Raw genomic sequence first — 25417 nt, 5'->3', positions numbered from 1 at the left:
ATTACTGTGAAAGCGTATTACAGATTTTGATAAAGGGTATAATTGCTGATGTAGAATGGGGTATTACGATAAAACGCCGGCTAATTGAAGATAGACTTTTTGGCTTGCTTCCATAAACACCATAATACATAAAATGGCGTTTATTACTAAAGATTAAAGAGTTAACTTATAAATGGTACCTAATTTTGATTTAACGAGTTACCCGCAGTTAACTTAAGTATGTTAAGTGATTTACTTTTGTTTTGAAAACAATTACCTAAACACATTTTATAATATTTATTTTATTAAAAGTCTATTATTAAATTTTTTTTATGGAGGACACTAAAAAAATAAATAGGGAAAATTGCACTTTGACTGTTATAAATGGCTTGAATCTACAGTCAACAGGTATTTGAAAATATTCTTATTATGTTAATAACAATTTAAGGGTAACAGCGACAATAAATTATTATAAACAGACAATCATTTTAACCGTATCCTCCCTCATACTCAAAATACCAACTTTTAAAATACTTTTATCGATTTTTGTTTTTTTATTATTGTCACAGAGTCGCGCTGAAGCGTTTATTTAAAAGTTCTTTTATCGCTTCCAGTTATAATAATTTCTGTAGCTTGTTACCTCCCCCGCCCCGACATGCTCTGTTTCCACTTTCTTTTCTGTCATGTCTCATGTATTTAAATGCACTCTAGCTATAGAGGGTAGTTGTAATAAAAACCAAATTGTTTTTGATGATATATCATACTCGGTTTGATTCTATAAGTAACCTCCGAAAAGCTTGTTAATAGTTATTGTTTGATTTTGTTTTAAGTTTGAATGCCCGGAAACTATAATGACTTTATGGGGCGTGGCATTTAGAATTTTTAATGGTAAAATGAGCTACATTATTAATGAATATTATGATATCGACCTGGTCTTAATTTCTACTAATAGGGTTGTTGACGGTCATACCTACATTAAAACTGCAAAATGTTTGATCATCTTGTCTAGATTAGAAAATTATTTATTTATTATTTATTTATTGCTTAGTTTTTATTAATACGGATCGTAAAATATCGTTAATGAGCTTGTTTGTCTTATTGTTAAAACGGTTAACTGTATGTTTTTACAGTTGAATAATTAATTATACAAGGTGAGGCATATGACAAATAATTGTTTACGGATAGTGTAGTTTTAGTAAACGCGAGAGTAAAAAATGTTTTTTATAATTATATTTTTTTTATTATTTAAAGATAATATTTTACAAGCTATGCTATAGGGCATAATAAGCAAATAAGATAGTCTTAATGTATATATACATAAACAGGGCGGCGATATCATATGAGAAGGGAAGTCATGCATTGATAGAACCCAACAAAAATTGTAATAGAATTGAATAAAAAATGGAATTGAACTAGAACAACTGAGAGAGTCGAGAGATTTATTTTAATAATAACGATCTGATAATTCGTATGAAAATAAAGCATAATACAAAAAGTTAAAATTTAGTAAAAAGGAGATTTTAAAAAAATTAAAATATTTTTGGAATGTAGGTGAGTGGAGAAATTAAAGAAAGTTTGGTAAAAGAAAAACTAATTTGGTCAGTTAATTGAGTAGCGCCGAAAGCATGAAGGGTAAGGGGTAAAAAATATATTGAGACGTTTTGGACTTGACGGGTGGAATAAAACTTAAGAACAATAATAATAGTTACAGTTTCCAATTGAATCGAGGATAGTAGTATTTTGAATAAGACGTTTTAATTCGCGTTTCCTTTTTTCTAGAAGTAAAGTTAAATGTGCGATAACGAGTTACCAGATAAACCTATGCTGAAGTAATCGCTCGTGATTTCAGACATAATTATTTCGTTATGCTATGTAAAGTTTTAATTGTATTTGTTTTTACCAACCTAATTTAATGCGAGCCAAGCAAGCTATTCTCTCTATACTTACGTCATCCGCATATCCTAAAATAACAAGGCTCAAACGTTAACTCGTGTTCTCATAGTTAACGGTGTGTAATGTGTGATTATAAAACACTCTTTCGGATATTGCGTCACACAGGCTCAATGTCTCTCCTAACCGTTCTCGAATTACCCTCTTCCGAATACCTCACTTAATATCAGCCACCCCACATTCGCATCGACTAATGTGGCATTCGAGTTAATGACGAATTTTGATTCAAAATGTGAATGTTTAAATGGTGTACACATATGATATAGTATAAGGATTAAGGAACTTATAGAATGCATTGAACTCGACTCGACAAATCGTTCTAACCGTAGCATACCTCTTTTAATAATTTAGTAGTTATTCAAACATGCAATACTTCAATGGCCTATTAAACTGTAATCAAAAGTAGCCCGCTTATTATTGAGAATATTATTATTATTATTATAGAAGTCATAACAAATACTTATCATTTGGAATAAGATAATAGTTGTTTTACTTGTTGAAGTTTTGGACTAAACCCAAAATATTATTATTTTACTCGTTTTTTTTTAATTTACGTTATTTATTGCTTAACCTTAGCCCTCGGGGTAGTTATAAGGGTTTATCCGAAGTTCCATAACGACTACCTACGCGTATTTTAACATAATGTACTATTTTAGAATTGTATGGGTTGTTTAGCAATAATCGTTAATGTATAATATAAAGTTATTTCACTAGAAGATAAGGTAATAATAATTAAGTGAAAAACAAAATATTAATAGCGTGTAAAGTTTAATGGTACACATAACATCATAAGTATTGACAGTTATATTTTTATTTAGTTAACAATTATCAAAATAAAAGTAAAATCGGCTATTTTATTCGACTAGAATGTATGTAATAATCCCATTTGTAAATTATCCATACTATAAAAACAACGTTAAATTTATTATGCTATTAAAAAATAACTTTAATATTATTTTATGTTATTTATTATTCAATGTACTGAAATATTGGTTGTCAATTTCTTTTCAGTTGTTGTAGTTTATACAACAACAATAAGTTATTGTATTTTTTGTAGTCGTAATGAATAAAAAAAAAATCATCATTAATGTAAGACTAACACGAATTTTCCATTTTTTAAAGAAAGTTGGTGTAAATTTAATAAACTTTTCACTTTTTTTGAATATTATCTAGGGAGTTTGGTCGTTAATCTCTTTTTTAAAACTTAGTTTTATAGCTAGCTGTAAAGGACATACACAATTTAATCGTAAAGTGTCGAATGCAGTATGTCATATATCAATTTGTATCATACATAATTCACACTACCTATAAATATATAATATATTGCGTATAAGTAAAGTCAAACTGCTGCCATTAATCTATTGAAAGTTGTAATTACTTTTAGCCGTCATGCTTGAGATTTGCCATTTTGTTAAGCCACTAATGGGCCGGTATAGTGTTCTATCCCCCTTCGGTAACGTTGACTAAGTTTTCGATAGGACTAATGACAGTACGGTGACAAAAAGAAAAAAATATGGTGGCAATAACTACTTTTCGCTTAGCTTTAACAAGTTTTGTTTCTTTTGTTAAATCGGAAATGGATTTTAAATTCTGAAAACGGTTTTCATTAGTTTCTGATGTAACAAGTTTTCAAGATGTGATTGCTTGGTCTTTATAATAATGTTTCTTATAATGTTTATACATTTTGCAGAGACTGGGTTTCTTGCGATTCAAACATTATTATGTAAAAAATACCAGGGTTAACGATAGTTTTACTTCTTATTAATCAGTCATTTTTTAACATTCAGTCTATCCGTTGGATAAATACAACAGGTTATTTTTAAGTGATTCAGTGTGTAGCCAACCAACTAGAAAATATCTGAATATCATGACCTAATAAATTAAAATATTAGTTTTTTTATAACTTTTACTTATAGATTAAATTTATAGAGCTAAGAATAGAATAATCATGATTGTATCACTAACACTAATGTTCGGAAATGCTAAAATCGCATGTCATTAAATACTAACGATGTACACGTTTTTCCTTGTTTGTACATTTATTTTTTAATAGTAAATAGTATATACTTATGCCAATTTTATAACTTTCTTAATGTTTGTGTAAAAAATGGGACTAGATTAAGTGCAATACTATGTACATACAAAATTTCAACCACAAATATTTGTATAAACAATACATCGTTGCGCTGTTACAATTAAATAAAATATGCCATCTTACAACCATTTAAAGATATCAAGAATTGACTAGCTCAATTTTATTTTCTAAGAAGTGCAATTGAAAAATTATTCATATCGGTATTAGTTGTGAAAAAAAAGTTTATTTCTTAAAACATATCCAGTAGTTGTATTCGACCTTTACACAATTTATTATTAGTCTTAAAACAACTAGTTTTAAGTTGTTTGATCTAAAGTTTAATTTTAGTGCACTTACTTCATTGAAATTGTAAAAGAGTTAAAAAAAAGTTTAGAGGATTTTAAAAGGATATCATAATAATGTATCCCATTGCTCATAAACCATATAATGTGAAAACGTTAGATAATTTTAGAAAATGAGTAGTTGCTCAAATAACCAAAAAGCCAAATCATACACATATAACTGATAGCTTGACTGAATTTAGTGTATACTATACCTACTTGATTGTTTGTAAAATCTAATACGATTATTACAGATGAATACAGTCGTGTGAATGGAGGTGTGACACAATGCTATCTTATAGTTCATGCAGCTTACCAAGAAAACTATATTTGATTTGGCGTTTTCATTCCCCCAGTATGTGTTCTGTGAGATATTATTTTCATTAATTTTTCTAAGTACAGAATATTTGTGTTGGTTTTACATAAATATAAATAAACTAAAAATTTATTTAAATAAACATTATTTAAATAATGTTTATTGAAAATAATCGAAAAACAATTTGTCGAATAATATATAATATTTTAAAATTTTTATTTCAATTAATACTTTATTAGATTTATTTTAGTTTTTATACGTTGTTTCATTTATTTTGCTAAATTAAGCTGCACATAACGTTGTCAAAACTATACATATTGAAAAGCAGCCAGGATATATTTTAATAAAAGGGTTTAAAAGTAACCCCAATACGTCGTTTTCTATTTGAACACAATTATTAGATTTGTTGTCATTGAAATCAATGTTGAAATCAATTTTTATCAAGGATCATATTATTATACGAGACGCATATAATGTTAGAAAAGCTTAACCCACACATTTATTATTTCAACAAATTATGATAATATAATATAATTATAATTGTTTAAATGGCAATACCAAAAAAATAACGGGGTTTTGCCATTTAGCGGATATTTTTTTTTTTAGGTTTGTGTCAGTTTGGCTCAATATTAAAAATACATTCTTTTTTATAAAAATAAAAAACTTACCCAACCAACCCTACTTTAGATGCTTTGTTTTTTTTTTTTTTTTTAAATGTTAGCAAGGCTCTATTAAAGGTTTTCACATAGGTATTACATATTATATTTTAACAGCTTGCGCACGAGTCCACAACACCACGGGAACATTTTTATGTCTCGTTCCGCGTACGCCTTGATGCCACTTGAATATTCTTCGTTGCTAACCCAAAATAAACACTTGGTTTGTAATAATGGTAACCACGGTACTCGAAAGGTAGATGATGATTTATTTTTTGTTGTGGCCAAAAGTTTTTTAGTAGTTTTTAATAATTGACCTTAATCGATTTATTGGCGAAACATACATTTGGTTATTTTGAATCAATTTAACCATTCATTCAAATTTGTTCGTTGTGAAAACAACACATAATCTAAAAAATGTAACATCCCTATCCCCATTAACAATAAAAAATGTCAAAAAATCCGGTTGCAACCTAGTAAAGTAGCAAAAAATGTCTGTATGCCTGAACCGACTTGAAGTAGGACCATTTAACGTGGACAACATTTTGTTAAAATTGGCTTTTCGGTGTAAACCTCAAACAACCTGAAAGCTCTCAATCCCATTAAGAATAAAAACAATTTCAAAATAAAAAATATTTTATTATGAACACGGTAGATACGACATTTTGTTCGCTAGGAATAAGTGGTCGGATAAGTTCCCTGTGGTATAAACTACATTATAATCATGATTCGTGTAATAAATAATGTAAAAACAGTGAAAATATGTTTTACATCGATGATTAATGGGTTATTTGTACGTACACGGTACAGACCAACATCAGAATAAGTTTGTGAACTTTTCGTTCAGCCGGAGAGTGGTTAATAATGTCTTATTGACAGGCGAGAAATTCCATTCGTATTTTATTTATTTTTTAACTTTGGCGATATTACCCAATGAGCATAGAGAATTAGAATTTGATTTTTCGAAGCCTTTTAAACGTTTAATATGTCAACAGAATAAATTATGCTTCGTGAATGTCAATTATTTGGGTTCTATTAGCAGAGTAACATTTTATTTTTTCGGTTAAACTGATTGTATAAAAAAAGTTTAGCTGTATTGAAAGTTGAAACTAATTAATTACCAATATTTCAAGGTCTATATTTGAGTTTAAAATGGAAGCACGTGAATTTGAAAGAAAATATTTAAAATTATATTGTATAAAACACAGAAAATGATTGTGTACTACCATCATCAGAGTGATCAAAATGTTTGTATTAATACATATACCTACATGGGTTTTTTAATTGAATCGTACTTGAAAGGATTAACGATTATCAATCAATATTAATTAACGACTATCCATGGTCAAATGGTCGTGAAATAATATATGAAGACATTCGAAGATTAATTTGTATTTAATGCTGTACTTTTATTAGCCAAGCTTTAGATTTTAATATTCATATCAAATTTAGAAATTTGTTAAAACATTTTTTCCTTGAAACTAGTCGTGTCGGGTAAAAAGTTTTTTTTAAGGAAAACTACTTTTTAAAATCGTATTATGTGTACATGTAAAACGACTTTTCTCAAGATGTTAATATAATTATTTTTTAAACAGGGTTTTTACTCGGTTTTCTGCGTTGAAAAATAAATGTTTTTGTTGTCAAACTTTGATTTTTTTTTAATCAGTTGGATATCATGGAATACATGCACGTATTTTCAAATTGATAAAAGTTTCATGCAATATATTTTTGCAACGTCAATATTTTGTTACCTTGCCCGAATGGAAAAATAGCGAATAATAGGAATGAATGTTAATGTATGTGCTATATGAAAAAAATGTTTGAAATAAATTATTTAAGTGCAGAATATAGGTTAAACGTATTAATAAAATATTTTTCTTATAATACAAAAAAAAACGTTATAAAGCTAAACTCAACAGTTGATTAATATATATTAATATTTATATTGGTTCAAATGTAAGTGTCACTAATGGGTGACTTTTTTATCAAATGTATCACATGTTTTATATTATATTAACACATATAATTATTATGCTATAAATTGTACGGATTGTATATTTTCTCAATAAAAAAAAAATAATAATAATAATATTCGGATGATTTACATTTGTTATTACAATTTACGGTTACTTACTCGAATAATAGGTCTGATGAACAAGTTATGTTACGAAATTATACCAAATACAAATTAATAAATAATACAATTAAAAATAAAAAATAATACTTACATGCATTCTTATAATAATTTACATACATTTTTTTTTTATTATGAAATTAAAATCAGATTACTCTTTCTATTTAAACAAAGTTCAATAGTACAACTATTATTGTTGATGTGACTAAATCTGTCTATTACAAAAAATACATGTTCGTTTTCACCGTTACGTTTGAAGACAATTAAATTAAAGACCTGTTCATGTTAATGTTGATATGATATTTCGATAAATTCTAAGCAAATATATAATAAGCTTACAATAAATTAAAGTAGTTCATCATAATCGACTTAGATATGAATGTTCGTTATAGCGTTTAAATATTTCTTTATTTTATAATTATTTAAGTTAAGATCCGAATAACCAATTGCTAAGAACCAATCCGGCAACTAGTTTGATAGGTTGCCACGCTGCTTGCACCTTTTTTTATTGATTTATAATTAAAAAATTGTGTTTTACATAAATATTGGTATGTTGACAGGAAATTTGTACGAGGAAAAATGTGGATTCGAAGGGTGAACTCGACTAATTGGAAAAAACCTACCCTTACGCTACATATGGCTAATATTTTGCAGTAAATTATTTGAAAGTTATCTGTACTTATCTATTACTCATCGACGGCCTGGAACGTCGAGATAATATTAAATAAACAAAAAAAAAAGCCCGAAGATGATACCTACAAATGTCATGTCATTTATAAACAAGGTTAGTATATCTTAAATTTATATCATATCATATTAGTTCATACAATTGACCGTTAGTAATGAATATTACTAACTTATTAATATAAGTCATTAACTTTAAGTGGTTCCTTATACATTTTAAGGTGATTTCAAATCGTTATTGCTAAATAATTGTAAACTAAAACATATTAAAATAAACTTTATTTTGGAAATAAGAATTTGCAAATTATTTAAACTTATATTGAAATTGTTTCCTTTTTTGGAGTTTAAACTCTTGCGTCCATAGATAAATTTAAAAAAAAAACAGGAAAACCCAATAATGTCATTAACAACTAATACTTGATACGCATTCAAATTAATATCATTCCTGTTACTCATTTCATATATGTTTTTTAGATTCATAGTTTCTTTTTTTTTCACTGGCCTTTGTACAATGATTTCAGAGTATTCTGTTTTCTATTGTTTTATTTTTGTGTTAATCAAAACACAGACAATTTTTATTTTCTTCGCAAGTAGATGTATATATTTTAAAAACCCTGATTGTTATAGTAACAAACATGAGGTCGAATAATTGTTGACGAATAACTGACCGGTTATAATTAAAATGGTTGGATCAATTGTTGAATAGAATATATTAACGAATGACCAGCGAAATACAGAATTTTTTAAAAAACGGGGTTCATTTTGTATGTCCATACTATGTATAATAAGATTGTGGGCCCTTGTGTGTGTGGGGCATGTAAACATTACTGCTACACAGGAGAAGGATTGTGTTTCGTAAACGGATTAGTAATCAGTTATGAAATACAAAGAAATTATGTTGGCTCTACTGCGACCGTACAAATTTAAAATAAAATAAAAACATTTGTGGTAGAACCAGCACACACCAACGTCATTACCATAAATTACTTTTGCTATGGCTGTTTTCAACATAATTGCAGTGCTTTTAAAAACGTTTAAATTGTATTGCATTATTCTTGAATGAATTCGTTATACAACTTTAGCGGCTAATGATATATTTTGAAATATTATTTAAAACTGAAAAATATAATATATTGGTGTGATGCAAGGTTTACCAACTATACACTACACGCAGTATACACATGCACGAGTGCCAATGTTTTCCTTTTTAAATAGATTATTTTTATTGGACAAACAAATTATAACTGTTTACGGGTCGTGTACTTCGATTATAATTTCCAAATGTTTTTTTTTTTTAAGTTGTTTGTCTAGAAAAGAATTAGCCTGGCATGAAGTATAGGGATTATATTATGTTTTTTCCTCTTTCCTCTCTATCCAGCTTATGGACGCCTACGATACCACGGCACCTCCGGGTATTATGAATAAGCCCAAATGCCAGAGCCAGTCCGAAGAACGACGATTAATCAGGGTCTTCGGGGTCTGTCAAGGACGCTTTCCTTTCCCTTGTTGATGAATTTTCATACACTAAACACAAAAGCACGACATTTTAGAATATTGCATAATATCGTCATTTGTCCGTGCTTAGTGAATAGGAACTCCTATTATGGAAACATATGTATAATACAATGAAATTTAGGGATGGGAGAACTTTTTTTGTCAACAATAAGAGAAATATGACTATTTACGAATGTAAATTAATGTGTTATAAAATAAAATCATATATATTTTTATTTTACCCAAGACAGTTTTAAACAAACTTTTTAATTTATGAATTTTTCAAAATAATTTATAAAAAGCATAATGCTTATTTTTAGGTTTGACGTTTTACATTTATGACGCATATGATAACATTACGTTTACTATTTATAATCATAGTAGGTTTTTTATAAGTAGTAAAAATTAAAATTATGTATAACAAATTATAAAAGTGATAATTTATAATTATTATACATCCTATTTTGTTATTAAATTACAATCTGGTAAAGATTAATGAGAAGTCTGTAATCAAATTAATCAATGATTGTATGTATTTTAGATGAAACTTATTTTTTTTTTGTTTTTATAACAATTTTTATAATAAAAGTGACGTTTATAACTTGGTAAACGTATTACTATAAAATCACTTGAATAAATAATTTTTTTAAACTAGATTTTTTCAAAATAAATAAGCGTATAAAAGAGAAAAATAAAAGTAAGAAAAATAAGTGTTGGAAAGTTTTGTTAATGTTTAGATATTGGAACACTTGATAAAATTTACTACTTAGAATGTAAAATGTATAATTTATAGTCTATATAGTTTTGAACGAAATTATATTATCATAATTCGATTGAACAGATTTTTTAGAATTTCTCATCAACACAACTTTACATCTTTAAATACATGTACGTTAATTTGCATGACTTAAACGGAAACAAACAAAAAGTTTGATATATTTTAGTTTCCTAGTTTTTAAATATATATATATATAGTATATATATGAGTATACCTAATTCTGACTATTTTTTAAAATGACTAGTCAATGTATTATAAAATCTGTATATATTATAGCTGAGGAATCCCTGGTCGTTTATATATATTATCAATAGCTATTAGGTAGTACGGGCCTTTAAAGAAAACATATTATTCAAAAGTAATAAAACAACCTTTATTATACCTCTTTGTATAGAAACTCATAATAACAAAACTTTTAAATGCTTTAATATAAAGTTATTAGAATCAGTTCTTATTTTTTGAATTTAATTTTTTTGCAATTTCGATAAATGGACATAAAAAACGTTATGCAAAACGAATAATATATTTATTAAAAATATTTATATAGAAAATGAGTTTTTAATAACATGTGTATAATATTTTGATGTGTGTATTTTCTATCGAATATTTTCTTCTTGTCATAAAAGTATTGCTTATTATTTATTAGAGCATAATATACTATAAATACTAAGATTTAGGGTATATACTTGAATATAAAAAAACACAGTAATAGTAATAATAATAATAATATTAATACTTATAATTAAATATTATAATTTATAAAAATTAAATTTTGTTTTTTTGAGACGGCGTAATGTATAGGCAAAACTAGTACATATTTGCATAGGCGGTTTTAAAAAAAAGGCTGTGGAATCGTTTTCTATCAACTTTTCTTTAACAAGGATTTTAATTTGATTTGTTATATTTCAGCAGCGTTAAAATAAGTAAATATACATAACGACTATGTTTCACTATACACATAATAACAAAAATATATTTTTTTGGAAGTCATAAAAAAAAGGATTGTTGTTATCAGTTTTCATTATTTCCGTAACCACGGACATAATGTATACACTATACTGCAATACAATAAATGATTTTCAATTAAACTGTAACATGCATATAAAATGATATATTCATATTCATTATTACTGAATGTTGGCTGTCATATTGTATAGATTGAATATACAATACCTAGGTAGATAATGTCTATGTATTGGGTTGACACATTTATTTGTAAATTTTATATTAGTTTCACCGCTATGAAATCCATACATACACTTTAAAGGTTTTTCGATTGGCGAAATAGTGTTGTTAATATTGAAACATAATAATGCATAGAAATATTCTAAAACTATTTACTATAATACAATATTTTTTACTTTGATTTGGTACACGTTATTGAAAATGCTATGTTAAGCCATATTAATTTTGTAAAATCAAATATTCTTACTTATGAAATGTCAAATATTAGACTACACCATGTATTTGTCGCCAACAGTTTCTGAATGCAATTCATTTGAGTTATGATACGATAGAAGGCATTGTAGTTGGTTTAGATAGCTGGTCCGATTTCTGACGACTGACAGTAAATCCCACGTTTGTTTTCAGCAAGATTTTTCGGCTAGACTGGCAAAATAAGCGAATCGTGATTACAGAAAATACCCGACGATTTGTTATACTAGACTTGGGTACTCGAAAATCGCCCAAGCCATTAACAACAGCTGTTTTTTTATCTTTTGTAATAATTGCAGTTAATCAGGAACTGTGTTCGTAATGGTGATACATTTATATAGAATGACGCATGATAATCATCAGGAACACTACTTATGGCATATATGCATAACTATTTATTTTAGACAAATAAAATTAACTAGATTTAGCACTATTCCATTCATCGGGTTTTATTTCTTATATTATTGGTTGGTAGTTTTCTTGCTTTTGATAATTATCTGTTTGGGTTAAATTGACCTGTGACGTGTTAATTTAAATTGTGTTTCCTTGAGATTACAATGTTCTGCTTAATCCAGAGCCAATCTTTTACTATGTACGTTTGTTTTCAATTTTGAATTGCTAAGATGCGGAGGTAAAACACCACGAGGTATAAGATAAATGTGGTCGGATAAAAGGTGACTAGACAATTTAGATGGTAGATACTATAGTGACAGAGCATGCGACTGGTGAAGCGTGTGGCACACGCACAGTGTCGGTTCCTAATGAACTGTACGTAAGTTGAAAAAAGATAGGATACATATTATATACATACATAAAGTGATTTCTTTAACAATATATCTTTGTAATGTTCAGTGCATTTAATAAATGAGTTTTTTCATTTGTCCGTAGCGAGACAAATAAAATAATTACAGTGAGGTTGAATACTTTAGTTGTTTTTATTCTTAACGCGGGGTTGTCTCGAATTTATATGTCTGTTATGTAATTGGCATATTCAACTCGTTTAAGATTGTTCTCTTGTTATTTTTGTGGCGGTCGGCCGATGACCGGGATGATAAAGGTAAAGCCGAGGCGAAATATTATGCCGACGATGGTTTCTGTCAACAGACCTCATTACCTTTTATCCTACATTCGTCATTCGGCTCGAGCACAGAGTTTCCTTCGTCTTACCCGTGCTAAATGATCACTGGCAATTTGGACGCGATTTACATTTGTGGGATACACGCTTAGGATATTGATTACTATCAGTGTAGTAGTGGAGGTGGTGGCTGTGGTCGAGTTTACAAAGTCGTAAGTACGCACTCCTTCTGCCGGAAACTGTTGCTGAATCGCCACTACCATGCTTTTCCCCACATCTTTATCCTTGCTGTGCTTTTATATCACTCTCCCTTTCACTATTAAACGGGAGAACCTTGTCAATTTATTCAATGGCACGCAACGACCATAAAATTACAAAGAAAGTTTTTCAGATGAACGACTACAATCTTTAAACTCGCTAATATTTAGGTCGTTTGAAAAAATAGCACAAGAAACTAAAATAAATAAAACTAACAAAACAAACGATTAGTAATACAATTTTAGACGTCATGAAATGTAATAGAATTAAATTAGCACGCATAGTTAATTTTGGTGGAATTATGATCGTTCTAATTTTAAGAGATACAATTTATTTGCTTTTCAAGAAAAACAATAATCGGTTAATCTATCTGATACTAGAGAACATTTTAGTTATATTTTAGGATAACCTATAATGTGTTAAAACTATTATGAAACAACTATTGAATATTTTACAGGAAGTACAAATACATTTTTAACAACGTATTTATAGTCACATTATGAGGGTAAAAACTAAAAATATAGTCACGCAGATTGGTTATTCAGAATTTTGAGTAGTTTTAGAAAAAAAAACCTATTATTACGCCTGGAGAATATAATATATCTGAGAGCTGTGTGAAGCAGACTTTGAAATTGTGTTTAGTAATAAAGTTATAGTCGTACAAAAATAATTAAAAAATAGTTTTTTGGTTGATGAAATATTAAAAATCCGTTCTATTTCTGCCAACACGCCATTCTCAGAAAATATATTATATCATATTTTTGCTCTAAACCCATCATGGATCAAGTGAAATGGGTTCTCCGTTACAATACAAATTGCAATACCTTGTCAATATTATGGGGAATTCAAATGTCTTTTTTTTCAAAACTTAAGTCAATAGGATTTTCAGGATCATACTGTTTGAAGTAAAAACATAATATGTTTTTTTTTACAGATATATATATATATATTATATACATCTTTCCTGTTTTAATATATGTGAGGCGGATAGGGAAAAGGGACCTCTTGTCACGAGAATCTAAATCTCAAGAGAAGGCAAAACATCGATCAGGGTTGGAAACGTATTTAAAAAAAATAAAGAAATTACGTCATCTGCTTTAGGGCACATTGTTGTAATTTTTGGTTAAGATTCATTCCTTAAGTATGTAAAATAAAGATGTGGCAATATTTCAAATCTTTAAAGAGTTTTTCTCTAAAAACCGATTTTCTTTGATTTTTGTGACAAGAGGTCGTTATGCCCTTTTCGCCTCACACATTAGCCAGTACGATTGACTTAATAAATACTAGTATATCCTTACGAGCGACGTATTAACTTGATCTGGTTTTATACGTTTTTTGAGTGATTTTTAGAATGTCTTTTAATTACCTTAGGGAACACTTAAAAGACATATATTTACTGGTATGTTAGGGTAGTCAATAGTTTTACAATTTAACAGTCGCGCGTTGATGCGTCGCCGCACCTTTGGTTGCCGAGGCGCTCTCCGCGCCAATAACAGTTCAGTTACCGGCCACACGAGTCTGCCGGGCTCGCGGACCTCCGCGCTGTTTTTACGCGGAAATCGCGGCCGAATAATATCATTATTTCGTTATTATTACTATTACTATACGTGTAAGTATCATTTTATACCTATATTATATAGACCGGGGACCATGCGCGCACGCTGGTACACGGCCACCTCAGGTTGGCCGCCCGTATCAAATAACGTGCGTTGGCCGCGCACTCGGCGTGGGGTTATTACCTGTTACGCGCGCTCCGCGGGACAGAGACGACGATCGTCGCGCTTCGGCGGCGGTGGCAACGGTCGCCGTGTCCGGGGGTCGGCGGCGACTGTATTGCTGTCCCGGGAACCCGCTCTCCAGGCGGTTCGGCCGTCTCCGCCACCGTCGGCTGGCTGGTTGCGGCGTGTGCATCGCGCGTGCCATAATCAATACGTTGAAAACAACCCTGGATAACGCGGCCTGCCTATGCCGCCCGCCACAGCCGCCCGCCCCGAGCGCGCCCTTCCGCCTCGTCTCGGTCCGCCCGCCGCCGCCGCCGTTTGCGAGCGGAGCGGTACTGCCCACCGAGTTCACCTACCAGTTGCGCTCTATTCAGTATCAACCGCGCTGCCTCCCCGCCTGCGTGCCTGCCCAGAGAACGGGATAGAGCCAAGAACAGCGCGAGACCAGGTCTCCTCCGACACATACCTTACGCTTCCCCTTCACGCTCACCCCGCGCCACTTTCTACATTTCTATATTGTACACCGCCCACGTGATAAAACCATTTCCAACATACTCGTTTTTGTTGTTGTTACTATTATCATTATACAAATATTATATAATATCATTACTCTTTCGAGCGTCCGCATCCTTGTGTATTATTCATTTAGGGGGAAAGTGATAATTTTTTTTTTTTTTTTTTTAAAATACCACCTAACGATCGAGAATTTTCTTTTTTTATAGTCCACACGGTGTCGTCCGACTGTTGTAAAATCATATTTACCGTACCTATTAGTTATCCGACCCCCATTTGTCAGTGTAATAAGATGGAAATCGAACCTCGGTCTGTCAGAATAGTAATGTACCTACATCACATCGATGTCGAATTGTCGCTTAACCCGATTAACGGGTCGGCCTGTCTGAAGCCGTCGTCAAAGCCGTGGGGTTTTGTAAACCGCCCAACGCTAAATTGTAATTTATGCAAAGCCTTTTAAATAGATTACCGATCACTCGTAGATTTAGACAAACAAATAAAATATAACCCAAAATACAGCGAAACACTATTAATATTGCTAAAACCCGTAAAATTCGATTGTTGAGCCATAATATTTTCCAATAACACCTAAATAAAAAATAGCATCTCTGCTCCGCGTTACAACTAAAAAGTAAAAAAATCGGCCAAATATAATTTTAAAGTTTTTGAAAATCCCTTTAATACATTAATGTTATTTACATTCAACATGATATAAATGACTTTTTTGCCTTATCCCATTTACATATGGGATCGGCCATCTAAATCCGTTCTTTCCACAAATCTCTCAAATCCATAGTCATTTCTTTATTCACTCCACACACCTACTGCTTAAGACATATCAATATTTATTTGTAAAATATAAATATAAAAATAAGTTAAGTTTAATGAATTTAACTTACATTTTAGGGTACACATTGGTACATATTTTTTTTTCTCACCACTTTAATTATTTTTTATGAAGTTAGTGCTATTCACAAGTTAAGGTTTCGGCTGTATAATATAATGCAATAATTGTTTTACACAAAATATATTTAACGTATGGGCTGTGTTCATGTCTGACGAGTATTATGGTATTTTAAATGATGTAATATAGTAGCTAATACTCGCTATTCTTGACTATTGATTTATTTTGTAATATTAACACCGTTGTAATATTTTTTTTGGTTCACGATTTACTTCTCGGGTAAATGAATTATACTAATTAAATGTATGCTCGGTACAACTGACATGCGAAACGACAGGCGTACACCTATTACCTAAATTGAACTTAAACATATTAATTAGTTTATGATTCCATTTTAACAACATACTTTTTAGTCCACAGTTAACCTTTATAGTTAACACAGTCAAGCTTATGTTTACTTAATTATTACTGTCCGCTCAATGTAATGATACTGTTTTTATGTAAGTATATTCAGTTTTTTAACAAGTGGTCAAATTACAAAATATTATGATACTCCTCTAATCAACGATTTTTATATTATTAAAAAACTACAAAATATAATGTAGTCTCAAATAGCGGAAGACGGTTATATTTTTTTTAATAGATAATCTTAGAATTAATTTCAAAAATATTAATCTTCGTAAAAACATAAATTATTGATGTATACAAATTAGAACATTAAAAAATCAATTCGTTTTATGGTTTTGAATTTATTTGCACAATTAATAATATTAACATTTAAAAATTAAAAATTAAAATTTTAAACGAAAGCTAACATTATACTAACATGTTTAGCCCTATAATATAACTGTAGTATTCTTATATTTTTATGTACTGTATAATTTAACAAATCGCAAAGTTTTTAATGCTATTAATAAGTAATTTAACTCAAAACAAGTATAACTACAGTCATTCTGACACGCGAGTATCAGAAACAATTGACAAACCTTTACGATATTAGAATTCTTAAGATAGTCATTATTTTATTTTAATAACAAAAGGACAATTTAAACTTTATGTAGACATCAACCCTATTGTTTTTGAATTAACGTGGCTGTCAGGTATTTAATCCAAGATGTTTAAAACGCATTAGCCACTAATTCAAAATTTACACAACCAAATATAACGACTCCTTCAAAACTTTATATTTTAGTTTATATGTATATACTATAAATATAAACATACACTATATATTTATATTGTATAGATATAACCAAGTTTCTTGGCCAACACAGTTGTCAATAAAACGTGACACTAAAAATCTATATCATGAAATCTATATACGACATACTATACACAAAGCCGGTGTTCACAATACCTATGAATAAATAATAAAAGTTATGCAATAGCTGCTATAGTTAAACTACTACAAGATATGCGCAATATAATGGTTATTATATTTTGGCTTACGCGGCATATTATATAAAATAGTTACAAATCAATTCTGGGGTACAAACTTTGTGTATGAACATCTAATATATATAAAAAAAAAAGAAAAATGTATTGCTATTTTTATTGTTTGAAATACTAAATTAACAGTGAATATGTCGTTTATGGCCATATTATAATTTGGTAAGTTGAGACCAGAGCGTAAACAATACCATAATTTTTATAGGTTATAAGTATTAATACACAGGAGTTGTATGAAGTATTGGTGTAGTTTACACGTGGTTTGATCAATATTTATATTTATCGCTTTGTCAATATTGCTGAGCGAAGGGCTTTTGTGCCTTTACAACGGTCGCATGCGTTTTTGACGTATGCCAATGGAGTTTTCAGTCGTAAACCGAACTTGCTGTAATTACATGTGCTTGGAAATTTACCTTGAGCAATAATTTTAGCGATGGTAACGAGCCCTTCTGTGATAGTGGGTTTGCTGGTTTTTACTTGAGTATTATTTCACTATGACATAGTGCCATTAGACGTTGTTAATGTTTCAGCGGTACTTTTGGAATACGTTTGTGGTGGCCAATTGTAACATTGTAAATTGAAAAATAAACTCAAAACTGTCCACTGTCTATTCAGCGTACGCGCGTTTATACAAACATTTGTATTCATTCGCTGTTAGTTTACATAAGGAATCTTATTGGAGATGGTATATTTGGTTTTTATATTGCTACGTCCCTAAGGGTTTAAAACGACTTAAAACGATTTAATATTAAATGGATCGGTATAGTTGCGTTCTTTTTCCTTACTTACTTTTGTTGACCCTAAAAAGGGTATAGATATTGCCTCGCAGCGATGAAAGAAAAATACATCCCGTGCATTGCAAATAAGACGGTCACTACAACATTAAGGAAATTACCATTAGGGAGCACTGAGGATGAGTTTGAGAATACTAGATTGTATTTGGGGTACTACTTTTTATAATTTATAATATATACATACATAATGATTAAATAACGTATGCAAATGCTACATTTAATTCGGATGCAAAAATGTTTATATTAGACTTGGATTCCCTAACAATTGTTGGTTAGACAACTGCACTACTTTTCACCTTAGTTTTATTGCGGTCGCTATCTTGAATCTTACCTTTAAAGTGTGTAATCTAATCTCATTTACTACTATGCAGCTGTACAACTGTTGTATCTATTGGACCGATGCGGCTTAAGAAACGAAAAATACTCAGTTTAATAGTGTGGGGCCAATCACACGTTGCCTTAGGTCAATAAGGGATGATGTGATTTAAACGGCGCGTATAAAGAGGGTTTCTTATAATTATAATTTATTCAGCAAGTGTACTATAAAAAAAATCACACAAGACATAATGGACTGGCAGTAATACATCAAGCGATCCCTAACGCAGTATATAACCGACAAAGGTTTCTGAAAAACCTACTGCAAATCCACAACAGTTCTTATATTAACCAGCCCACTTTACAAAATAAATTTCATTAGCATATTTTATTTAATAGTAAATTATATCTATTTTACACACAATCGTCAATGTATATATGTATTTATTATTCTGGTTAGGTTAGGTAAGGTCAATGATTTTTTGAACCTTAACAACGTTTGAAAAACAACACGTAAGTATTGAGAAATATTATTTATTAATAGTTAATTTATAATGTCAACTAAAAAGGTTAAATAAATAAACATTTCTCGAAAGAACATTTTATCGATTATTTTGTGGGTTTCAGTCAGTGTTTTGTATAACTGTTTTTAACGAGAAGAAAAACAAATTTAATTACACAATTTTACTTTTACATATTTAAAGTCTTTTTTAAAGATAAACAAATATATCAAGTAACAATCAATGTAACAAGTCCTTTTAATTTTTTTTCTGGGGAAGTGACTATTTATAGTAAGGAACTACCAGTGGCCATGTGAATTGACGATAGGAAATTATATGTAAATTATAAATGTACTATTCATGATGTTTCTTTAAGGGGCCTCTACACATGCGTATTTTTGGTCGAAAACAACTCATTCTAAATCAAACGTACTGTTCATAAAAATACTCCGATTTATGTTTTGAAAAAATATTTGAGTTCTTCAAAACATTTTCAACATGTACAAATTGTACAAAAATAGATCCTACATGCGTTATAAAAGGTGAAAAAAAAAATTTTAAATAGATACTTCTTTCCAATGGTAATGTGTATGTTTAAAAATTTTAGCTTAATGTTAAGTTTTAGGGAACAATTGCCTATATAATGTGCCTTAATAAATGCTAGTGTAGAGGCCCCTTAATTCATAAATCTTAAAAAGATATTTTCCAAAAACGATTAAAAATTAAATTTTTGGGAGTATACTATTAAACTTTTATTGACTGGCTTAAATAATATAAAAAATATACAGGTTCAAATATGTATATATTACCTATAATATAAGTACATAATAATTGTAACACATGAGTTTTCATTAAAGCGTTTTTTTGAAGAAATTTTTAATTTTAAAATTTATTTAAGAAACTCTTTTGTTTAATTCTCTTTTCCTTGATTATTTAGAAAGAAATTTCCAAGAATGCTTCAAAGTTATCGAGGCGTTGTCTCCAATACCATATCTCCCTTCTAATATATTGCGTCAGATTCAATATCTTGTCTTCAGTCGTTAGAAACGTACCTTTTTATTTCTTATCTACATCCTTTAATTATTCTTTTTATTGACGGTCACTGTACACAAGATAATGCAAGTTTCTTTACATATAAATATAATTTAACAAATCAATATTTTTTATGTTATATTGTTTTTATTTTATAATATAAGAAGGGTCCAGGGATGAAACTACTTCACAGCCTTATTTTTTTTTTGAAAATGAGTTAACAATCTAGTACATTTCAAGGAGACTATCGTCATGAGCATTCAACTTTGGGTAAAACCACATTAAAGCCGTAAAAAGCGATAAAATTTCGGTTTTCTGAGAAAATTACTATTTTACTTCACTTTTGAATTATTTCTCTTTTCACTTATTTCTCAAAATCCAGTTTTGTGTTGTAAAGTAGCTTTATCCCCTTGGCCCTTTATTTGTCACTTTCTATTGTATTAACTCTTTTGTTGTTTTATTATGTACAACTTTTGTACTTGAACATAAAGTGTTAGATTATCTGTATGTTTTTCGTTACATTTAAATAGTGTACAATACTAAAACACATAAAAAAAATCGTGTTCAAGGATTTTCAATAAAAAAAAAAATTAAGATACTTCTTACTACTAGATCCAAACCAGTATGATCATTTTTGACCGAACTGTAGGCAGTAGGCACATACATTTTACTTTTCTAACTTAAACAATTATTTTCTCTCTTAAATCCCATATGGTTTACACTTTACGGGTAGGATTTATATATTTTTCTATCGATTGTTCTATCGAAGCCCTCTATGGTTTTGCACACAAATTATAATACATAATTAATAATAGGTTTTTCTCTTTTGGTATTTCAATTTTAACCTACAAAATGTATAGTATATGAGATATAATTTTTCTTTTGGCCATCAAGTTTCTTAATCGGCATTCTTTGACATCAGTTTTATAATCTCATTAGGTCAGAATGCTGAACGTTATACGTCATATAATATTGTACACAAAATTCCGCACACTGCTCGCGTTTCTATAGAACGGCGAATATCACGAAAATATATTTGGTGTCGTGTGCTGGTTTTAACCCAAATGTCATCTTCCTCTCCTTCGCTCATACAAAAAAAAAAGGCGCAATAACAACCCTAATAATTGGAGGGGAAAAAACGAATTTCAATTTCCTCCAAAAACGAAGTATTAAAAAATGTATTGTTTGTAAATAATTGGCTGACTAGCAGAAGAAATGTATCACACTAGTATTGTTTAATGTTTTAAGAAATGGGTAATAAAAAATAAATGGTTTTACTGTTTCTCACAATATTTTTTAACAAACCGTTCGTTTACAACAGTACAGAATACACATGGTACAATAGGAAATATATAAATGAACCCTGAATATTTAGAAAAAATGGTACTTACTTCTTGTGAAATCTAATATAATACATATACTAAAGTTCACGCATAATTCAAATGAAATTAAAAATTCTCACTTAAATAATATATCTAAATTAATTAATTATTAAATTCATTAAACACTCCAATAGAAATACAATTTTACTAAAAAAAAAAAAATAATAACTTTGTCAAGTTTAAAAATACACAGAACTTATCTGGGTTGTGATTTTGTTTATTGACCAATTGCTCAAAAAGTATTTAAGTTCATTATGACCAGCTTCAGAGTCTATTATTGTGTACTGAAGTTTCAATTAATACTTTCATTTCCTTGTGGTGGTTTTTATCAGTCGATGTATGTGTATTGGGAATTTCGAAAGATTTATTACTAATACGGTATACGCCACGCGTGTTAGATTTATTAGCATGAAAAAACTATTATTAAAAAAATCGAGCAAAAACCAAAAGTCGCTGTGTTGTAAAACCAACTTAACGTAATACTGTTGGGCTTATGGGAGTGGGAATTTAATTCGGTGTCGTGTAACGTCTTCAAGTTAGGTGTGGCGATTTCTTCTCTCCAGTATAATAATTTATTACCCTAATTCTAGAAAGAATCCTTCTCCATCCGTTCTCCCTCAAGATAAAAACATTCTATTGTATTATTACCGTTGTGTTGTACCTTGTCAGCCTGTGAAAATATGATCTTTTCGGCGATAATGGCCGGTGTAGAGGGCGAACGAACAAAGCCTAGAATAGAAGAAAGAAAGAAAGGAAGGAAATGGCAATAAAATATTACTATTAATTGTATGACTGAAACGCGTCTGAGTGAATGGATGTAGTTTAATAATTAATCGGTTACATTGATCGAAGTATAAATCATGATGGTTCTTAAAAAAATATATAGTAGGACCATTTGCACCAACTGGTGCAAAAAAAGGAGAGACAATTTGTATTTTTTTTCTCGTTTTTGCTTATACAATATTTGTTTAATTAGTTTTGGTTGTATTTTTTGCAATTAATTAAACTCATGTATTGACATTAATGGTTTTAATTAAAACTGATTAAAAGTTATTTACGTTCCTACTTGAGTTTGGAATGGATAATTTTCTTTTATACATAATAAGTTTTCCGAAATACTAAAAAGTTGTGGAGCCACCTAATTTCAAGTACATTAATTATAGTTTAATATACTGAAGGTAAAATAAATGTATATCGTTTGTATTTGAATTGGATTCTATGTTCGACTGATCATATATTGTACATACATTAGACAGAATTAAAATTTTAAATATTTAAAAAAAGGAAATTGTATAATTTAACGGAAAAATTTGTAACAAAATTTTATAACAGAAGAGCATAAGTATTAACTTTGAGTTTTAATTTATAATTTTCATTCCTTATAATTTTAAGCGAAATAATACTCATTTTTATGTTATTAGTATAAAAAGAAATTTAATAATTTCCTGTATTTCTGCATAACACCGGAAACAATAAAAACAAGAGTTTTTAAATCATCCCACTTTCTTCGGAAGTTATGAATTAACGGGTTTTGCGTTACGAGTTGCTTTAAGTGTGTATCAAAAGGAAAGAAAACTAATTTTGTTAGCTGCGAGTTAAAGCGTTCTTAAAATCATAAATTGTTTTTTTTTATCGCTTTTGTAATTACACATTTTAATTTATAGCACACTGTATGATGCAAAAAAAAAAAGAAGAAAAATTTACAATACATTAAATATTATAAATTGTGTTTATTACATTTTTCTATTTATTTAGTATGTGTATACTGCAGATATGTATTAATATAATACATCACATATTTTACTACCGAATGGTTAGGGAAAATAATATACTATTGTAATGATTTCGGCTTAACTTCTAGTTTATAGCATCCCGAAAATGTCATACACACTCTATAGTTTATATATTATGTTGTACTCTTAAAGCTATGTATACAATTAACTGTTCACGTTATGTAAGTGCACCAGTGAAACTAATTTTAAACAAACCATTCGAGAACAAACGACAACAAGATAAATATTTAAGATTTTAACTACGATGTGGCACAAATTGCCATGTCGGGTTTTTATGTTATTAGTACTGTTTCGAACTTGTAATTTAAGTATAATTAAATTATCATTATTGCCTTGAAGCCACAATTGATTATCGTTAATATTGACATAAAGTATATCGGAAGTTAATTACAGTTTTTAAAAATATTTTACAATCAAATACATTTAATTACACTTTGTATACTATACTAAGTAATAATAATTGTATACTGCGAAAGGGCATAAAATATAATTAGGAATAATAATGTATGGGGTAATGAATATTGGGGCCTTGAGTGTATAAGATATTTTATTAGTAATAATAAGATTTTAAAGTTCTTATAATTCAAACTGAGTTTATGGCGACTTTGGTTTTTACAAAAAAAATGTTTGTTTACACGAGTTGTATGTTTACTCAAATAGGTAAATTCCTATTGGTTAACAAGCACAAAGACTTTGAGTAGTATACTTAATCGAATATGTTTCACTACTGGGTTAAAAAAAATGTAGTGGCTCTGTCATTTTTGTCCCAATCTAGATCTATGATGGGGCCTACGTGGATATTTTTTGTTCTACGAGTATAACGTAGAAGACAATTTGGATCATTATGTAAGCAATCAATTATATTCAAACAAATTACACGATATACACAATGAAGTTTTTGAGAAACTCCTAAAGACTTTGTGATGAGATTGGAAACTCTAGATGGACGCCTACGAAATAGGAATCATTCATTGTTGACGAGACTAGAGAATGTGATCCGACGGAGTTGTTGAAAAACATAGAAACTTCTTAAGAAATATTAGACTATGGTGGCTCATTTAAGTAGAGTAGATAAGAGATGATTTTTTTTCTTAATTACATAGACACTGTTGTATATGTGTGTCGCTATAAACTATAGCTATAGACTTTTTGATTCCACATTTTGGATTGATTCCAAACGACCTCGACCCCTTTATAAATACAAATATGTTCTTTTTATGCAAAAAAAAAAAAAAACTGGTGTAATTATTTGAATGTGTTTGATCTGTATTATGTAATGCTAATATAAACAAACATTGATTCTCTTAAAAACCTTTGAAAAAAATAATTTCGAAAGGGTTTGATTACGAGAATTGTTTTATACTGAACTGATAATATTATATTTCCAACGTTGTGGTTGGGTAACTTTCATACGTCTCTAGGGGATTTTTTTAGTTGTTTTGTGTATTGGCTATTTGTTAATAGTTATGGTAAAAAAAAAATAAACTAACAATTCTAACACCATTCGACGGATATGTAATGGATGCAGCCGCGTGTAAAGTATGTTTTCCTTTGGAAATTATTTTTTCAAAGAATTTTACGAGAATCAATATTTGTTTATATTAGCATTACATAATATAGATCAAACATATTTGAATAATTCGCTTATGGTAGATTGCATCCGTTCTTTTTTGACATAACAAGAACATATTTTTATATTTATATATGCATGTTGTTCAAAAGACATGCCATAAAAAAAATCTATCTAGTATTTTTTTTTTTTTAAAGTGGATATTAGATATTGTTATTATATTTTATGTTTATACTCGTGTAACAACAGCTTGTGTGAAATAACGATGCTT

General features: G+C 29.3%; 1 protein-coding gene across 2 annotated transcripts in view; it reads left to right on the top strand.

The window, feature by feature from the left end:
* The window catches only part of LOC126838872 (regulating synaptic membrane exocytosis protein 1), a 94519-nt gene that overhangs the window by 9034 nt on the left and 60068 nt on the right, over positions 1 to 25417 (top strand). For both annotated transcript variants that reach the window (XM_050573650.1, XM_050573640.1), the window contains exon 2: positions 8011 to 8234. In XM_050573650.1, coding sequence (XP_050429607.1) covers positions 8199 to 8234 — 36 coding nt within the window. In that variant the 5' untranslated portion in view covers positions 8011 to 8198. The remainder of the gene's footprint in view (positions 1 to 8010; positions 8235 to 25417) is intronic.

Source organism: Adelges cooleyi, unplaced genomic scaffold (assembly GCF_023614345.1).
Source record: "Adelges cooleyi isolate 19-005CV unplaced genomic scaffold, UGA_ACOO_1.1 ACOO_flye_CR_arks_rails_tigmint_CR_PRNA_108, whole genome shotgun sequence".
NCBI classification, from domain to species: domain Eukaryota; kingdom Metazoa; phylum Arthropoda; class Insecta; order Hemiptera; family Adelgidae; genus Adelges; species Adelges cooleyi.
The sequence above is the reverse complement of the archived record's forward strand: the minus strand, read 5'-3'. Positions and strand labels throughout refer to the sequence as shown.